The sequence below is a fragment of the Scomber japonicus genome, chromosome 2, assembly GCF_027409825.1.
Source record: "Scomber japonicus isolate fScoJap1 chromosome 2, fScoJap1.pri, whole genome shotgun sequence".
NCBI lineage: Eukaryota > Metazoa > Chordata > Actinopteri > Scombriformes > Scombridae > Scomber > Scomber japonicus.
The window spans coordinates 16,731,722-16,751,762 of record NC_070579.1 but is presented as its reverse complement, the minus strand read 5'-3'; the positions used below and the strand labels follow the sequence as shown (position 1 = coordinate 16,751,762).

Genomic DNA, 20,041 nt, shown 5'->3' with positions numbered 1-20,041 from the left:
CTATTTCTATAAAATAAGTCTTGAGTTGTTCATTTTACATTTCTATGTCCTACCTTTATCTCCTTTTATCACAAACATCACAAATAGTTTGACTCTTTATACTACAACATTCCAGTATACTTACTTACAGGGATCGACGTCCCGTTAATGTTTCACTTGGCATTGCAATCTTGACAAGGGGAGGAAAGAAACGTTTTGACCTCTAGGAAAAAGGGAGGAGTCTGACATTGGCTACCTGTGTGTGCTGTGTTACTCGAGGACGGAGGAGGGAGGGGGACGCACGCAGCAGTTGGGCCGTCTGACATTTTGCAGCATTGACCTGAAAATGTTCTGCTGCCGCCTTTTGTTCTTCCTGCCATGTCGCGGTGAGTCCGCACCGGAGATTGACTTTCGGATGGAGGTCCGGACTATGAGTTTCCTCTCTTGTTCCTTGATTTTACACTGCAAGTGGCTCTGAATGGCAAAACCGAGGGATTCTGGGTCCACAGAAGCCCCGTAGACCTCCCAAGTCATCCCTTGTTCATCCCAGACAACATCATGGACGCTCTTTCCTTTCTGTTTCCCTGACTGGTCATCCTCCTCGTTATTCCTCTCTGGTTCCATCTTCTTTTTGTCAGAATTCAGCAGCTTCGTCAGAGCTTTACTTGCAGATTTAGTCTTTTTTTTAGGACTCTCTTTCTTTTTTGTTGCATCTGACTTGGATTTGGTGTTTGCTGTAGTTGCTGTTGGCAGGGCCTCCTTGGGCTTGGTTGTTACAGTAGCCTGAGACACCGCAGCTTTCTTACTGTCAGCAGATCCAAGCTTGGTAGCAACATTTGTCTCTGGGGCAGTTCCTGATTTCAAAGAGGGAGCTCCAGCAGTGGATGTTATCGCTGCAGATGTCTGAACTGCAGGTTTTTTTGGGGAGTTACTTGTCTCTCCCTGCTCCTTGTGATTGCTGTGTTCAATGTTGATTTGATAAACTGGCTGGGTGTTGCATAGAGCTGATCCTGGTTCATTAGGCTTTGCTATGAGCCTGGCATTCTGGTTGGGGCACATCTCTGCCTCAACAGTGAGTGTCTCTGGCTTGGGATCAGGAGAGGCGTTAAGAGAAGTTATATTCATCTGTGATGTCCCAATCTGATGGATGCCCAAACCCCCGTCGACCTGGTACACAACAGCCAGGCTCTGTGCCTCCTCCTTAGGCATTGCACCAGTGCTTGGCTTGCGAGTCACAGTGATGGGCAGCAGACTCGGACTTGTGGACACAGCCTTACTGCACGTGTTTGCTACTGCCTGAACCTCCATATCATGACGCTGCTTGACTGGGGTGGATGACAGGGATGAGGTCATGGTTGAAGCTTCCTTGTAAACCTTCAACTTCAGCTGCTGCTGCTGCCCCTCAAAGACAGCTGTGTCGGTCTGGCTGGTGTCCTCAGCCACCTGCCCAGATGTCGGCATGTTACGTATAGCCAGGGGCAGAGTGGAGGACTCTTTCTGTGAAGACACTGGCTGATGTGTATCGATGGAGACTTGTGATTTCTTTACTAGTTGCAAATCTTTCTCTGGGTGTGTTAAACTTGAATTCTTATTTGTATTCTCGGCCTCTGTGCCTTGGCTCTTATCTGGAGGTGAAGTAGAGCTAAGTGAAGCTGCTGTTTCCATGCTTTTCTTAGGTTTAGGTGACTCTTGCAGAGAGACAGAGCTTTGTGAGCACCTTTGAATATGATCAGGCTCTTTAGATTTATCGGGTTCTTTAGATTTATGTGGTAAAGCAGTGTCCTTGTTTACAGCAGCTGAGGTAATTCCTTTATTATCCTGTGGAGGTGTAAATACTTCAGATGCAGCATGTTTTAAGTCACCAGCGTTGTTAGGATTTTGATTATTTGCAGAGACATGATTTGTACTGTCCTCTTGCAGTGTTGCTTTGGCTGAGGATGTTGCACCGCTCAGCATTGCAGGCTTTGCACACTCCTCCCCTGGTGAACTTGGCTCTTTTACTCTGCAGTCATTGGTCTGTGTGTCGACCTTTGACGCTGTAGCAGCAGATGACAAACTGGCTTTACACATATCCTTTTCATCAGCCGGGCTTAATATTCTTATATTAGCATTAGCATCCCTCTGGTCGCTTCCTGCTTCACCCACACCTTGGCTTGCGAGAGACAGGTCTGGCATCTGTTGGTCTCCACCTGTCCCACACTCTGATTTTATCTGGTTTCCATTGGTTGGTGTTGGTTTGTCCGACATAGCGCTGCTAACTGGATCGCTTCCATTGGAAGTTGTTTTTTGGGTTTGTGGGATGGGGTTAGCGGGAGCATCAGTTGGAGATAAGTTATCCTGTTTGTGGTCAGAAGATGTGGGGCTGGAATTTGGACAAACCTGAGAGAGTTTTAGGTTGGGATCTTTAGCCCAGTTGGCATTCAACTCCGTATTGCCCAGCGTGTCCACCACATCCAGCTGAGGCACCATCTGGACCGTCACTGTCCTTTTTGGGTTAGTTCCCATGCTGGATTCAGTTTTAGTCTTAAATTTTTTCGTAATCCAAGGATGGAAACTGATGCAAAGTGTGATTTGAGTCACTTTGTGCAATTTCCTAAAGGATGAAAATAGACATAGACTGAGTTTTTTTGGAAAAGTGACTGTTCTTCATATCTAGATTTACACAAAAACAATCACATCAGATACTCTTTATGCAGATTGCATCTTGTATTCCACAACCACAACATGCATTCAATATGCATTCAAACAATCCTTTTTAGAAAGAAAATCCAAACACCAGATCAATCAGTGGCCTATATTTGCCTAATTTAACCACTGCTTTCAATCAAGATTAATTTGAATGTAAGCCTAATTGTCATATCAATAACCATAATATTCTGTGTCCAAGTCACTGAAAGGTGGAGTGCAGACCTCTGTGTATTTCCAACATGTTGCTTTTCTGCAATGTGATTGATAATTGATTAGTTACTGTACATGCAGTAAAATATTTGTCTTTTCATTTCTCTCTAAAGTCTTTTGAAGTTTGCTTGTAGCAAAAGAAATGAATGAATTCTCAATTAATGCAGGATTTAGATAATTCTGGACACACACCATCTTTTGATGTTAATGTCTTATACATCCCTAGAGAATTTAAATATATAAGAGTTTTGGTCCAACTGTGGCAGTGACACAAAAATAAGAGGAGCCAGCCCTACAATGCACACAAAAATGCAGTGTCAGAGTAAAGCAGAACAAAGTTCATAAACTAAGTGAAAGTAAGCAAAATACAGAAAAGACCTTGATTTATCTAAGCTGAATATGCTTACAATTGATGTTCCACATTTAGTGGTTCCACCAGTCCAAAGTCTTTTCCTGAAGTGTTTACTTGGAAGTATATCACCCTAATCTCATTTGAAGTTATCATATGTAGAATGGCTGTTATGTTACAAAGGAAGTGGCAAGTAAAGGTTATTTGATGAACCCTCACATTGCTCAACAAAGGGCTCGCCACTGTGTAAATGAACAATGACATTTTATGAAAATTCACAAACATATTTGAGGCAGAACAATGACATCTTAATTTCAATTTCTACAAATACAAAAAACAAATACAAAACCACTACAAAACACAAAATGTATTGAACGTGTACCCTGAAAACAATCACAATTACTAATCCTTCAGTTTAACTTCCTTTTCTTTCTCATGATCACACATTTAGTGAAAAATAAACATAGTGGAGTGTGTCTTTAGATCCTCTTCTGCCTCACCATCAATCTTGTATAAATTCTGAGCAGTGACCTACAGTTTCACAAATGTCTTCTTCATCCCAGGCTTGATGAATGACTCCATCTCTGTCTGTCTCCTAAAAGTGTAAAAGCATCTGGGCCAATTCTGCAAGTAATGAGCCAGCAGACCAGACATGTGAAATATCTGCTCCTTAGGAGTCAGACAAATGATTTCCACTGTGATCAAGACTTTAATCATACATAACAGCCTATACATATAATTCATCGGCCCACAGAGAGCACTGCTTAGCCATTTCATTGACATTATTGATGATGAGTTCTATTCTACATACTGTGCTTTGAATATTAAACTCGATCTTCTCAGATGAATTGTTCTGCTTTCTCACAACAACCAGCATGATCATCACAAGTGAACACATTTGGAGTACACTGATCACCATATTTCTGTCTAGAAATAATGATAAATCCCTATAATCCTCATTCAAATGTATTTGGTAACCTGCATGGTAAAGCATCATTTTCTGAGTGTGACTTGAATAAAAACAGAATAGTAGGCTACTGTTTTGGGTCATGGGCAGGTGTTGCTCATTTGTGTGTGTTCATCTGCCTGTCTGTTGTCAAAGTGCAAATATTTATAGACAGCATATCCTGACTGTAATTAGATATCCTACAATAAATAAAACGCACCGGTGTCTGTGTCCTTCGCCTGCAGCAGTTCAGGAGAGTGGATGGATGGAGTGCATGCAGTATATGAATTCATGCAAAACGGCAAGCACAAACATACGTACGACCAATTCGGGCCAATTAAGATCTATGTCATGCACTGTTGCTTATATTTGCAGTTCTGTCCCACCCTAACACATCAGAGGCCACTGATATTTGCTGATATGATTTGACCTTGCGGACGAATTTAACATCTGACACGAAGGAAAACCTGTAGTCGGATGAAAAGGTGGGTATGGCTTACCTTGAGAGAGACGCTATATGTCCTGTACCATAGGGTGCCGTTTGCGCGTCCGTGCCAGTGAGATGAGGCTAAACCCTAGATATGAATATGGAAAATCAACCCTGTGTCGGTGACATCAAGCCACGCCTTCTACCAGAATATGGGTCTTTTTTAGAGGTATCGATCCTCCGCAGCAAAGCGCAAAAAAAAATAAAAAAATAAAATAAAGAAAGTCAAAGCACCCTGGCTGGCTGACCGTGCTCAATGAATCACCGCTGTCCGACCGATGGATGCTTCCTCTGAGGTCTTTATTAGCGTCGCAGCGTGCCAAGAAAAAGTGGACCTCTCACAAAATGCATCTGTCACCCTCTCACGGTGTGTGCCATCCCGCACTGAGCAGGTCCGAGGCGCAGACAACGTGGTGCAGCAGAGTAAACCAGATGAATGGATGAATGGAGGAGGAGAATGGAGGCAGCACTGTAATCCACACAGCCGCAGGCATGCATTGCACAGGAGGGTCACCTGCACTTGAAACTGATTACTTTTAAATCCTTGAGCCTTTATCTCCTAAGGCAGCCTATATCATCCCAAGATAATATATTATTTATTTTGTTGTGCCTTTTTTGTACAGTTCAGACAGTGATTGATTCAGAGTCTGTGTCTCTTACTGCAGGTGGACGGTGTTTCTAAATAGATTCTTTATATTACTAACAGTGTTTTGATATATGATGAAACATTTTGCCGAATAAATGAATGACCTTTGGAAATAGGCATGGTGCCATACAGCAATATGTTGTATCAAAGATGCAGCTATTTCTGTTTACTTAAAAAAAAGTCTGTTACTTTTTAAATGTAATATCTGATCCAAAAAGAGAAGTCTCACTAGATATTTCTCTCAAAAAACAGACAAGTCTTAGGATCCTTTACATTTATGCAAAATATAAGTTTGAATAGAAAAATTAAGCTATTTTATTGCTTAATATTATAATTCAGTTGTACTAGGGTTGCAATATTTCTTGCTTTACCACAGAGAAAAAAGGGAGCTATCAAATGCAAAAAAGTGATGCACTTTAATATGCTTATATATGCGCATGAAAACTGGCACTAAATGGTATAAAGAACATAGAAAAGGCCTGGATCAGCAGCTATTCTAGATTGCGATGCATTTCCAGCTTGGTGGTTTTCCTTATGTCCTCCTCAGGCAGCATTGCTTTACTACTGCAGAGAAACTGTGTGCTTTCTTTCTCTTTAGTTACAACTATTACTTCTGGACATTGGCACGTAAGACCAGTGGTTCCACATCTCTGCCCAAGGTGTCGCAAGATAAATCTGCTGATGAAAGAAGCTGAAAAATCATATCACTTTTTTAAGGCTATTTTTTGACCTTTATTGGATAGATGTTAGAGATACAGACAGGACATGCTGGCATAGAGAGATGGATGACATGTAATAAAGGTCTACCTATTAAATTACACTTCAGGTCCCTGGGCAGGATCGAACCAGCAGCAGTTACATAGTTTGCAGTCACCTATTGGACACTTTAAGAAAACATATTTCTGCCATTTTTACTTGTGAAATACTGATATACTGAAAACCTTTAAAACAATTAAAATCTAAACATTTGGCATTTAAAGCTCTTGCTCCTGATACAGAATATAAATATCTAACTTGAGCATCATATTAATCAAACTTAGCCTTGCTTCAGATAAAGAATGGCTGAGGCATGCCATCATGAAAGATAATTAGAGGGACACATTAATGATTTCAAACCATCACTCTCTGCCATTTCAGATGAAGAGCACTCAGATTAAATCTTGGTTTTATCTTTAGATCTGTGCTGTGTATATACTAAGTATAAAACATAAGTATGTTTGGTTGAGACTGTCGGAGAAAGGGCAGAATATGTCCTTTTTGGTTTTTGCTGACAGACAGTCAGCACAGTTTTTTTTGTTTTGTTTTTTTACTGTATTTTTTTTATATTTACTTCCTCCAGAGCCTCAGCGGACAGTGACACTCCTTATGGTAAGTAAACTGAACTCAGTAGTGTCCCTATAATCATAACAATGGCAGATTAGAAAACAGTATGAATCATTTTCAAGCCTCGCAATCAATGGCTACCACATACACATTCCCCTGTAGAGAATAGAGAGAAACAACAACATAACATTAAAGGCCTCTATTAAAGCACTGCAATCACATCTAATTTTTCATCTTTCCTATGGTGCAGGGAAAAACGTGATTCTGTTTCACATCTGCCAGTACTGTTATAAGTGAGTTAATACCAGCATTAATGGCTACTTTTAAGCTCTACCTACATTGGTCTCTTAGACTTAGGAAGCTCCTCTTGGAATACAGCAATTGTCTAGGATAGACCTCCTGCCTTTAAAACCCCAAAGGGACTGATTAGGTGAGAAGGTAGACCGTGACTTAATCACAGCAGACTGCACTGTTGGATAGGGTTAGAAACTGCAGGTTTGTGCAGCACTCATTGTTGAAATGCTAGACTTGTGCTTCAGGGCGAAGGTGTGCACCCAGTTTGTAAAAGGTAACACAGCTGGTGAGAGGAAATATCATTAAGCATAATGATGTGTGGTCTGTCTGCCACCATTTTTAGCTAGTCGTTATTATTATGAGGCAGCACATGTACAACGTACCAACTCATATGTGTTAATTAAATCATGTATATTCAATGCTCCTAAATATCGGGAATATTATATTGAGAACATACTTTGATAATGGTTTAAAACATATAGCCTAGTTATAGTAGGGATATGGCAGCATCTTGTGGTTGTATTGGTAATGGCAAATGGGGGGTTCCTTCTAAAACTTTATTTACCACTAAGAGGTACAACAATTGTCATTCAAGCCAGGGGAGTCCGAAGTCCATTCATTGTTAAGTCCTTTTAAAAGTTAAAATAAAATATATCTCCTTTAAAATAGGCTATTGAAACTCTTCTTACCTTATTAAGGTGCTGTACTGCTTGAGTTCAATAATAAACTGATGAATGCAAATTTGGAGCAAGACCATTTAAATTTACAGAGCACGGTCAGCAGCTGAATTACAAAAGTAGTAATATTTCTCTCCCTCTCACGGAACACAAAATGCAACATGACATCAATCTGTAGAGGTACCTATTACTAAGGTTTGGACAGTAGATGGCGCTGCAGCAACATTGAAGTCTAGACTGTGTACAGGCTGGCGTGTGCTATGTTCAAAGACATCACGTGAATTTGTGTTAACCATGAAATTATTATCACTAGGCTATTTCTCATTTTTTTTCTATAGTTATTGTAATACCCCCGACTAAAAAAAATCCTTTAAATGATTCCACATGTTCGTATTTATGTTATGCAAAAGACAAACATCTAATTTCTCGAGTGCCTGATAATGCCAGATTTGTAAAGACTGTTAAACTTGAACACATCACAGCCAGACAGTTGTCAAAAGCAGCAGACGTAGCTAACCTCTTGCAACGCCGTCGGCTATAGCTTTGTACGTGAAGTTAAGTTTGGGTATATTTGTTATTATCAGCGACAATACTAGGGTAAGAATCACAAATTAACGCCACCTTCTTGCTAGTCGTAAATACTATCAAGCACATTAATGCTAGCGACCAAACCTTTATCTAGGTTAACAATAGCTACCGTGAGGCGAACACAATGACAACCTGTTGTATGAAATGCTACCCCATGGGTATCTGTGTGTTTTAAAGCCGACTAGTTTGTTAATTACAATCACAGGTACCTAACCGGATAACTCTTTACTGACATACATCTGCAGAAGCGATCTTAAACTCACGCTGGATGTGTTGTTCACGTTAGCTAAATGGTCACGTTTATGTTAGCCTTAGCAACAAGGCTAGCTGTTGCAACACTATTGTTATAAGTTTAGATGTTTGAATAGCTAGAGTTCAGTCTATAAATGTATCGATGTGTGTTTCAGTGATGCCCGAGCAGCTGATCTTCTCATGTACTGATTAATTAATGAATTAAATGGTTTTAAAAATACATTATTAACAGTGGTCATTGTCAAGTACTCTGAATGACACAATCAGCAGTCCCATTCATAGAGATGACATCTGATTTTTTAGTTGTTACTTGTTATGTGTACTGCCAGCACTGGTGGAAAGTAATGGATAGCATTCACAGTGCATTATCAGTGGGAAATATTGTGCTTTCTATCAACTACATTTATTTGACAGGTGGAGATTTCACTTAATGGATAACACAGCAAGCTTTTAAAATACAAACCATTGTTAAGATTAGAGAAAAAGTAAAAAAACTGAAAACAGATTTGTGGATCAGAACTTTGTTTTTAATCTTTCCTCTCATAAATCATCTCACCACCCCTCACATATATCTGCTGACCCTTAGAATGGGCCTGACCTGAAAGTAGGGTAAACTAGCTCCACCTCCCGCAGCTACAACAGGAACATGCTACTTACACACTGATGCTTCAGTATTAATAATCTAATGATGTTACATATAATAATATATCAGTCAGAGGGACCAAACCACTTTCACTGCAATACTTTAACTACAATTCACTGCTAATACTTATGTGCTTTTACTTAAGTAGGATTTCCTCTTTGGAGAGAAATATACTGTTCCTTCTTATACATTATAAAACCCAGTAGTATATCATAAATATATATTTTTTAATGGTTCCAACATAATTAGCTGCAAAATTGAAATGCATCTATCAATAATAATATTGAATAACAGAGCTGCTGTAATTAATCAATTATTAGTCAATCAAAAGAAAATCAATTAGCAACTTTTTTGACAACTGATTAACCGTCCCAGTCGTTGTTCTGTGGTTCCAGCTTCGCAAATGTGACAATTCGCAGGGGTTTTTTTTTTTAATTGTAACATGACAGTAAATTGAATTTCTTAAAGTTTTAGACTCTGATAAAACAAGTAAATTGAAGACATCACTGTGGCCTCTAAGAAATTGTGAACACATTTTTGTCACTATTTTTATAGAAATAATCGATTACACAAATAAAACTTCAGATTAATCGTTAATGAAAATAGTCTTTAGTTGCAGCCCTATTCAATGGTATAATGTTTTATATAATATACTAGTCTGCATAATCAGTTCTTTTGCTTTTGATACTTAACGTTAATTTTGATGATAATATTTTACTTCCATAACATTAGGCATCTGAGTGAGACACATGAGGTTCAGAGGAATGTTGAATATATGTGTTTGTTTGTTTGCTTGTGAAGTAGTCCTGCTTGAATTAAGTTTCTCTGCTTTTGTCTGTAAATGTAGGAAATGTTTGGATACATCTGGCAGTATGTCTACACGTCCTTTCTGAGATACTGGCTGAAGTGGCTCATCAGACAGGCTACAGGGAAATGTGAGCTGCAGAGAATATGCTCCGGATACAAACCAGGAGCAACTAGGACGATGAAAGCAGGTGAATTAAATCTATCCGAAATGTGTCCTACTTTTGCTGCTCCCTTTATATATATATAAATATAATTCATTTTTCCACTATTTGTCTAATGTGTTTTATCTGCCGCTTGTGTCCAATTGTAGAGTTCTCCCTGAAGTCTTCAAAAAGCAAGGTGAGAAAATGTTACCATTGGCAACCATCAGTTTTATGGTAGGAAAAAGTGCTAATTTTGTTTTTAATACCCAGGATTGCTGCATGGCAAATTCCAGGGACAGTTTGACTGTTTGTTAAAGAGTAGTTTAAATCAGTATTTCTATTATTTTATGTTCAGGTTTCTTTAAATAACTGAATATGATTACTTTAGTGCAAAAAACTGATGATCAACAGCAAATAGATCTATAACATTTAAAATCAAGTGTTAAAAATCTCTTGGTTGAATCATCTTTCAAGTAAAATTACAAATCACTTTCTGTTTCCAGATTCTGAAAATTGACAATTTGTTGTCTGTAAACTGATTTCTCATTTTTTGATATATAGAAATATTAAGATGTCCATTTTGGCTCTGGAAATTTGTGATGAGCAGTTTTCATTATTGCAATTTTAATTGTACCGTAATAAAAAGAACTGATTTATTAATTGACAATGGATGTACAAAGGTTCATCATCACATTGTAGGTCTGTAATGGGTTGTGAAACAGGTCATTAATCAGAATGAAGCAGACACGAGTACTTTTTCAGTTTCAAGTGAGACTTTATTCTCAGTCTGCATATGAACGCTGCTAGGTTGTGGTTGCCGGCAGTCTTTAATAGGTGGACCTGACGTGCCTAGCAGAGCTAACAAAGTCAAAACAACATCATGCAGCGCTTTCAGCATGTCAGAGTTGGTGTAATGTGATCTATTTTTAAAGTAACCTAACTGCAACAGATGCTAGATAGACGCCTGATTAATTTTGGGGGCATTTTTTAAACTACGTAGCCCCTCAAAGAAGTGTAAAAGAGCCACTGTTTGCTTCCCTACTGATTTGTTCAATATATGCCAGGTTATATTATTTGTGAACTCCCTGTGAACTTAATCAGTCTTTATCTTTTTGTACACTTGCCAAGCTCAGATGAATTGACTCTACTTGTTATTTATGATTATAGCTTGCTAAGCATTTCATGACCAACAGTCCATTCGGTGTAGAGAGAGAAGTGCTTGGTCATCTGTTTCATTGTTCCTGAGGTTGACTTTGTAAAAGCATTTTTTCCATTGAGGTTGACAGCACACACTATATGATATAGCAGGTAGTGACTATGCCAATTTTCTGTCTGGTATGTCTTTATTCTCCTTGCTTGCTTCCTCTGTAGGTTTTAAGAGGTGCGTTGGAGACCAAAAAGGATGATTTAGAACAATGTGTGAATCAAATTATGAAAGAGAAGAATGTCAAACCCCAGAAAAGTCCCATGTAAGCTTACTTTTCATATCTGCTTGCCACCTGCAGTTCCTTCATTTTACAATAATATTCAGTTCTGTGTATTTTTTTGATTTAGTGGACTCATTATTGGTCTCATCTTCCTTCTTCTCTAGGTTCAAGGAGAGCCTACACATCTGTTTGTTGCAGACAACAGGATACAACAGTCTGTATATATCTGTGGAAGAATTGAGAAAGGAAGTCTTCAGCTCAGAGAACCAAGAACATGAGGCCATGCTGTTGAAGGTGTGTGTGAAGCTGTGGCTCTACATGTTATAACCTCATGTTACTGTTTTATATGTCCCAGGATAAGGCAATAAATGGTAGCATCTCCAGTAGATTGTTGTATTGTGATACTGATTACTAATCTCAAATGTTTCACACTATGTTGCATCATGTTTTTTCCATTGCACCTGTCATTGTGCCAGCTTTACTACAGTGGCAATAAAGATGTGTAACTCTGGGATGATGTGTACTCTCAGCTTTGGGACCTGTTGATGCCAACTGTCAAACTGGAGTCGAGGATAACCAAACAGTGGGGAGACATCGGTTTCCAAGGAGACGACCCCAAGACTGACTTCAGAGGAATGGGGCTGCTGGGCCTAATCAACCTTGTGTGAGTGTTCAATGAATAAGAATGAGACACAGTATGATAAATGGAATAGCTAATATCAGTACAGAAGGAAAGTGATCCACTTGATTTGTGCAACAATGAGAAGAATATATAAAGCTAACTTTTGCTTCTTTGGTGCATTCTTATCTCTGTTGCTGTGCGGAAAAGACATGTTAAACTACGATGAAAATAAAAAGAAAATAATCTAAAAATAGCAACAAGAAATAATAAGGAATTAGTAAAAAAAATGGAACAGGTACAGAGAGCTGAACAAGTGAGCCACAAAATGACGACCCTCAGAACAGCTACCCAGATGTAAACAGGAGGATAAGATACAGTAGCTTAATATAAAACCAAGCAAAACAAAGGTTATAGGATATATTTCCACTATTATAAAAGATGCACACTGGCACATCTATTGAGAATATGCACTCAAATCTACACTTACTTTTTTTTTTTTTTTTTTTTTTGCAAACATGACTAGTATATAACAACACCTCATGCTCTCTATGTCTAAAAATTAAACTTGAATCTATGTCAATAGTTTATATGTGTGGAGCTTTCTACATGTCTCGTAGCCGAAACTGTCACATATTATCACTTCACAAAGAAATGAAAACCAGGTCAGGATATTCTCTGCAGCTATCACACCATCAGCTGGTAAAACACTGGAGAGCCCAAAGCTATAAAGCACCATAGATAAATTAACAGGTTAGATGTTTGTGTCAGATCATTAGACATTACATCATCCACACAGGTCAACTTAGAATTTATTAAGTCTACAAAAGATGGATAGAAGAGGTTTTAATGACATTTTAGCTATCTGAATATAATATCCACATTAAAGGTAACAAGTAGCATGTTGGAAGTGAGTACACACTGGTGAACACTAATCAGCAGTTATTGGAGTTTAGGATCAATTCACAGTGAACGATTATCTGTAATGTTTTTGTTCTGTCACAGTTTTTTCAGTGAAAACTACACAGAGGAGGCTCGTCAGGTTTTGTCTCATGCAAACCATCCTAAACTCGGGTGAGAGAAATCTTCTTGTCGGTGTCGTGTCAAAAGTTGAATCATGATGAAATCAATGCATCGTTATCAGCAGACCTGACAGAAACAAAATCTTATCATCTTGTTTCTATGTGAACACTTATTATTTTTGATTTTTTTCCTATATTTTAGGTATTCATATGCTATAGTTGGGATCAACTTGACAGAAATGGCCTACAGCCTCCTGAAGAGTGGTGCATTGAAACCACATTTCTACAATACAGTACTCGGCACACCTGAGCTCAGGCACTTTCATCAGCTATACTGTGAGAAGAAATCACTTCCCTCTTTAATATATACACACTTCTGCCAGATAAATAGAAAAACAACATCTTCTTAATCCTGCTTGTTTCTCTCTTCCAGGTTATCTGGCGTATGAATTTGATAAATTCTGGGTGGCAGAAGAACCAGAAAGCATCATGGAGTTCAATCAGTACAGAGAAAAATTCCATAATACAGTCAAGACACATCTACAGGACCCTGATGTGTCCCTCATACTGACTGACACACGCACTAAAAACTAAAATGATTCAGGAATAATATCCCCTGACCTCTCTGTGACCCCCTGATGTTGTTTGATCAGGTAGAAGGAAGCAGCGCTGCTCGCAAAAGACAAACGAGCTGATCAAATCCCTCATGTTCCTCAACTCAAAAATTCAAACTGATAAACGTTCTTGTATTTGGTTTTGTGATACAGTACATTAGCCGTGCTCAGTTCATGTTGTTACAGTGATACTGAAGGGAAAACTAAAATATAGCACAAATCTACTGCCCTATACCTCAAATATCACCATTCCAGTGGTTAATTGTCCTTCAATAAAGGGGAAACGAGAGCTAAGCGAGGACGGGTCTGAGTGTTTAAGCACTTTCAGTCAGCAAGCAGCCAAATTGTTGCAGTTTAAAGGCAGTTATAGAAAAGTGGGTGATTAACCACGGTACTTTTAGCTGTCTTGTTTGTATTTATGTAAATGAGGCTCATAGTTGTCCTGCTCAGGAATTTGATATTTGTGTTCAGAGACCATTAATTAAACTTAATGTAAGGAGTCATTTCCAGTTTCAGACACTCCGTTGTGATCATCTTAAAATGTGTGCTTGGTTTAATTTTTCCCCGCTGAAACCATTAATATAGTCTGTATTATGTAATATAGGAGATGTCAAAATGCTTATTTGCCTCCTTTTCCATATATTTGTATGTCTTAAGACAGATGTTGCATTTTCATTACCAGTCATTTTTTTAAATGCTGGGATTTGCTTTCGAGAAAGGTATGTAATGACTAACACATCTTTGCTCAAACTTAATAAATACACATTTTGATGTTTTGAAATGTGTTTTGTGTCTGTGTGTCTGTGTGTGTGTGTGTGTGTGTGAGAGAGGGCAAGTGGAATAATCAAGCATAATGGCTGTAAATAAAGTCAAATATTATTTAGGATTTACATAAACATGTCTTACATTTTATTTAGCATGTAAAGGTGCACTTGTTAAACTGCCTTAAACGTGTAAGAGGCAGATTTAGACTTACAGGGCTTAAAGTGCAAGCTCAACTTCTCATTATGACAAATTATAAATATAAAAAGAATTGTGAGTTTTTTTTATACATCAGTTCAACATATTGTCACATATATCGTCCTTTTTCAACAAAGGATTTTGTTCTTTGTCACTACTGGACAACAATAATAAAACTGAAAATTAGTGGAGTTCATTCATGAGGTTCGATGTTCCAGCCCGTCAGCGCTTCAGGTTTCTCAGTCAAACTTTGAGACAAAAATCTCAGTTGTCGGTGTCAAATCTCTTCTTGGTGACCATCATGGCTCTCTTGATTTGCTCAAATGAGACAAACATCACAACATTCCAGGATCCCAACCTCAGAAACGAGGGCACGAATCTACAAGGGACAAGAAACAAATTACACGCTTGTAGGACATAATTAAGACGAGATTTTAACCACTGATGTGTTGCTTATAGTGGTGAAAAGCAATTAAGTATGTTTACTCAAATACTGTGTGTGCCTTACTTGGGTATTTCCTCTACTCTATTACATTTAGGAGGGAAATACTTCACTATTTGACAAATATACAACATCTGTTACTTTTCAGGTTAAATTTATACATCAAATAACATGATAAACTTAAAGTTACCCTGAATGTTTGAGATTAACCATGTTCCCCAACTTTACATGAGATAATAACACCCGGGGGGGGGGGTGTTATTAGACTGTTTTTTATTGAATGTGGTCACCGCCAGATTTCCTGCAAAACAAATACTTTAATAATTTCAGTAAGTTTAGCTGATAATACTTGTACTTAAGTAGGACTTTAGATGCAGGACTTGGGTTTTTGACTCATGCCAGGAGAGAATGAACTCAAGTACAGTTACTCCTAAACAAACAAATGTGTGCTGGGGTCAGAGAGAGAGAGAGAGAAAAGGAGAGAAAGAGAGAAATTCACCCTTTGTAGAAAGCAGTTGGCCCCTCTTTAGTCATCATGGTCCAGGCACAGTTGATCGCACTCTTGTACTGGCCTGGTGGTGAGTTCATGTACCTCGTTTTCACCACATCTACTGGGGAAGCTATCACTGTGGTAACGAAGCCAGCACCAAACGCAGACACAAAGTGGCATGGCAGATTGTCTGTGGAGAGAGTTGTAGAAAGACTTATCAATGGAGACCTTAAGAAGTATGAATGACTGCAGGGCCTTTGTTCTCAGATGGGGCAGTATAAGATACTAGTGTCAGCAGGTTCTGTAATCTCATGAATAGGGCAATATAAATGTTGAGGTGTTAATGTAATAGTAACCATTACAACATGTCCTGTACCAGCATGTGCTCTGTTATCAGCTACAGTGGGGTTGAAGGGGTGGGAGGGTGTGTGGATTTCTGTCCAATCAGCTGTCATCTCTTTGGGATCCCATTTTTGTGTGTGTGTGTGTGTGTGTGTGCGTGTGTGTGTAGGCTCAGACACACGTGCATGCTCACTCACCTGACATCAGTTTATGTCTAAGGATGGCCTCTTTGATCAAATCATATGTGACCAGCTCTGTGCAGTTGACCAGTGCGTTTCTTGTGATGTTGGGCAGTGTTCCTGGAAAAAGCCATTTGGTTTAACAAAAAGGACCAAATTGGTACTTTATTAATAGGTTATTAAACATTTCTGGGTCTATATTTAACTGCTGTCATCATGATAACTTATTAAGAGAAAAGCTTATTAAATGGCACCTTTCCAGAGTCCACGTAAGCCCTCGTTCTGAAAGATGTGTCTGTAAGCCTGCATAGTTCCAGTGTAACGACGTGCTACGCCATCCAGGTTCATCTGGGCTTGGAACCGAACCTTGACCACATCAGTGGGTTGTGCAAAGGACACCGCCATGGCACCTGTAGTGCATCCAGCCAGGATACGAAGCAGTACTCCCGGGTCTGGAGAGGGATAGATGAAACTTAATAGTGTAATACTGTACTTAAATACAGATAGTGCACATTAATCAACATCAATATAAATGTTTCAGGGTTATGTCAATTGCTAATTTTTACCCATACTGTGATCCCAACTCAACTTAAAATTGACAAATGTAGAAAACGTTCACAACTCTTTGTCCTAACAATGTTAAACACACTGGTATAAAACAGTACAAACCAGTTAATCAATAAAAAAATGAACAAGTATCTGACTAGACTTTAACCACGTCCTTTAACAATGTCCATTTTTTTTCATTTTGTGTCACTTTATACTTAAATTCCACTTTATTTAAGAGGTGAATATTGTACTTTTTTACTCCACTGCATTTATTTCACAGTTACTTTTCTCAAAACATATCAGTTTAAAAAAGGAATGAGTTTGACATTAAATGCTGTCTGCAGGTTAATTAATCAGTATGTGTTTTTGACAGTGTTTCATTGTCTGTGTCAAAGATCTATGGATAGACTGTGTTGTAAGTCGTGCAGATTTTGAATCCATCTTTGACAAATTTGTGATTTGTGGCTTGTTGTTCATCTTTCATCTAAGGTTGTTTTGTTTATGACAGAAGGCCATTTAAGTCTATAAATATTTAAATCAGGTATAGCCAGATTTGTGAGAGCTCAGTTTATGTGTCATTACAAAACAAAATAGAAACCCTGAGTGTACTTAAAAATTAACCACTTACTTTGATTTCCACCAGTGTAGAAATCTCTGACATTGTCGTAGAGGCCAATTCTAATGGAGGCAAAGCACAATTGTCTCTGCAGCCCAGCAACCAGCCCGTTATACAAAGACCTGGGGCCCTCTGTTCGGATCATGGTGCTGATCGTCCCAAACACCCCTCTGTAGCGAATGTTTTTGGCTGCATCCACCTTTTGCTCTCCCTGAATCTGGGGTCACAGAAGTGTTAATGAGTGCATTGATTCAGAGTCAAACTACTCATCACACATTGCTGCTGAACCACATACCTGTAGTCTGACTTTGGCTGTATCCAGAGGAAATGTGACAATGTCAGCTATACAGGCTGCAGCTCCAGCACTCGCCATCTTCACCCCCAGTGGAGGGGGAACATCTGAGGGTTTAAGTCCTACCATGTTTCCTATTTCTGGGGTTACACAGACACACATGCAACATGCACAGAGCAGCACAAATCAGTGTTGAACTTTCATAGAAAACCACAATATAAACATCAACCTCATGTACAAAGCATTCATTTGTTCAGATTATCATTTATGGGACACAATGGTTCAACAGTCAAAGTGTAGATTGATGATAATAAAGCATGAAACAGACTTACATGGTTTGTCTAAAATGTAAGATCCCTTTTGATCCTTGGTTGTTTTTGACAGGCAGGATTTTGAGAGGCCAGATTATAATCCATCAAGGGCCCCAGTCCACAGAAAGGAAAGATGCATCTTTTGCGCTGTACTTATACATTTTCTGGTCGGCGTCTTTATGACATCCACAGAGAGGCGTTACTGTGTACTCCTGTTCTGCCGGGTCAACTCAAAGTCCACTGACTGTCAGAAAGTCAATGTTCAATTTACCCCACAGTGCAGTCACTTTTCAGAAAAACAACTCTTTTACTTCCCCAATCCGCCATTCTAACTTTAAGTATCTTTTCCATCATCCAAATGTTGGTATATTTAAAGAAAAATGTCTATGAGCTAATTTCAAATTTCTCTTTTTCTGCCTTTGAATTGAATCCACATTATAAGCTATATATGGTTTATTTGTCATTCAGTACAGTCAGTAGAAATAAATATCAGCAGATTTTTTTCATGTTCGGTGTCTGTCACAGACATGATATTAAGTAATAATTTACTTGATTAGGACAAAGTATCTGTGCTTAACAACCACCATAATAAAGGACAGTCAGACAGGGTAATTGGAGGCTTGTCTCTGCTCTCAGCCAGTGACAGTACAGGGAAAGTGTTTGAAGCCGATTGGCTAAATAGACAAACTTTACAGCCTCACATCACGTTGCCCTTTCACTTTTGCAGTGGAGTTACTGTATCTTACAGAATTTGCTCATTGGTTCATATAAAACTAATCATATCTTGTTGTTCACTCATGATTTCTTAATAACAGCAGTCACAGTCACAGACTTTCCACACCTTCAAGAAGACACTGATTTTTTTTTAAAAACAAAAAAAAGCACTGGGGTTAAGTTGTGACGTGAGCTGGTGACTGAAGTTCACTGTGGAGCAGATAAGAGCTTTCCATCATACGTTCAACAGTCTATTTCATAATACCGTTCCTCATACTATTACCAACGTAGCTTTCTCAAACAGAATGGCAGTTGTGGAGAAACTACATGCGGCCAAAGTACTGAGATACCCTCATGAAGGTTGTAATGTTCAGTTTTAGTTACAAATGTTTAAAAGAGGCTTTGATGCAACTTTATGGTCATTTTGGAGGCTGTAGGTTGTTATTGTAGTAAATGGTATTGTGTTATACTGAGAGGTGTCTCTAATAGTTAGGGTTACGGTCTGATATATAAATAGGGTGGACAAAATAACAGCAACACCTTTTAGTATTCATGATGATAGGATTTATTGCAGGTCGGTTGTTGGCTGTAGTTTTAGAATAAAATGCATAATTATATATAAATGCAATGCAAATGTAGTAAATATATATATATAATAGTTAACATCAGGAGAGAAAGGATTTTATGGTTGAGATATTTAAACAGGATCCAGAGCAAGAAATATGTTGAACAACAGGCTGTCAATTATCCTATTTTCATCTTCTTTCCTTTTATTTTTATGTAGTCATTCTCTCCAAAATCTAGTATCATTTACTCTGTCAGAGTTTTAAAGTGTTAAAATAGTCAAGTTTAATTATAATATAAATATTCTCTAGTATAGATTGCTTTGGAGTTATAGGTTTACAATAATGTGTTCTTGCCACTGTTGCCAAGTGCTTGCTCATGTGGGAATGTTGGGTCTCTTTAAAGTTAAAACCTGAAGAGTTCGGTTTAGAACCTGCTCTATGTGTAAAGTGCCTTGAGATAACTCTGTTGTGATTTGGCACTATACAAATAAAGATTGATTGATTGATTGATTGAAGACATAAAGATGCTGTCTCGTGCTGCTAAGAGTTGATCATGGTGGCAGGACCTAATATAATGTGATCATTGTGATTAAGTGATATCATGAAACCAAACCTATCAACTAGATGACCTCAGTGATGGCCCCCATTCATGTTACACATTTTTATTATGCTGCCATAAAAAAAACACATTTGCAAGTTATGGCAAGACCTGTAGAGAGTTTCATCATGAACCATCTTTTTTAAACTTAATATTAACTCTAATATGAGGAGTTTATAATCTGTGGAAGAAGGCGAGCATGACGATCTTGTGGACCTAGAAAGCGATGTGGACCACTGCATCCATCCTGCTCTAACACACATTTCTG

The 20,041-nt window shown here is 38.5% G+C and overlaps 3 protein-coding genes across 4 annotated transcripts; 1 reads left to right on the top strand and 2 right to left on the bottom strand.

Annotated features, from left to right (window-relative positions):
• Positions 1 to 249: 249 nt before the first annotated feature.
• On the bottom strand, positions 250 to 2,484 carry gprin3b (GPRIN family member 3b). The gene has a single exon (XM_053326274.1). The coding sequence runs from the start codon at positions 2,482 to 2,484 to the stop codon at positions 250 to 252; it is 2,235 nt and encodes a 744-aa protein (XP_053182249.1).
• Positions 2,485 to 8,088: 5,604 nt separating this feature from the next.
• elmod2 (ELMO/CED-12 domain containing 2) lies at positions 8,089 to 14,493 on the top strand. 2 transcript variants are annotated; one of them, XM_053331450.1, is made up of 9 exons: positions 8,089 to 8,196; positions 9,930 to 10,077; positions 10,200 to 10,228; positions 11,404 to 11,501; positions 11,624 to 11,753; positions 11,990 to 12,123; positions 13,084 to 13,152; positions 13,303 to 13,436; positions 13,534 to 14,493. In XM_053331450.1, the coding sequence occupies exons 2-9, from the start codon at positions 9,933 to 9,935 to the stop codon at positions 13,692 to 13,694; spliced, it is 900 nt and encodes a 299-aa protein (XP_053187425.1). In that variant the 5' UTR covers positions 8,089 to 8,196; positions 9,930 to 9,932; the 3' UTR covers positions 13,695 to 14,493. The 2 variants fall into 2 exon arrangements, with proteins under 2 accessions (XP_053187425.1, XP_053187433.1); XM_053331458.1 differs by having other exon boundaries at positions 8,093 to 8,144.
• Positions 14,494 to 14,578: 85 nt separating this feature from the next.
• ucp1 (uncoupling protein 1) lies at positions 14,579 to 18,060 on the bottom strand. Its single transcript, XM_053330992.1, has 7 exons — positions 17,917 to 18,060; positions 17,588 to 17,724; positions 17,305 to 17,509; positions 16,382 to 16,579; positions 16,146 to 16,247; positions 15,616 to 15,796; positions 14,579 to 15,053 (listed from the first exon to the last, which is right to left on the bottom strand). Exons 2-7 carry the CDS (start codon positions 17,711 to 17,713, stop codon positions 14,939 to 14,941), a joined length of 927 nt encoding a protein of 308 aa, XP_053186967.1. The 5' UTR covers positions 17,714 to 17,724; positions 17,917 to 18,060; the 3' UTR covers positions 14,579 to 14,938.
• Between the last annotated feature and the right edge of the window lie 1,981 nt (positions 18,061 to 20,041).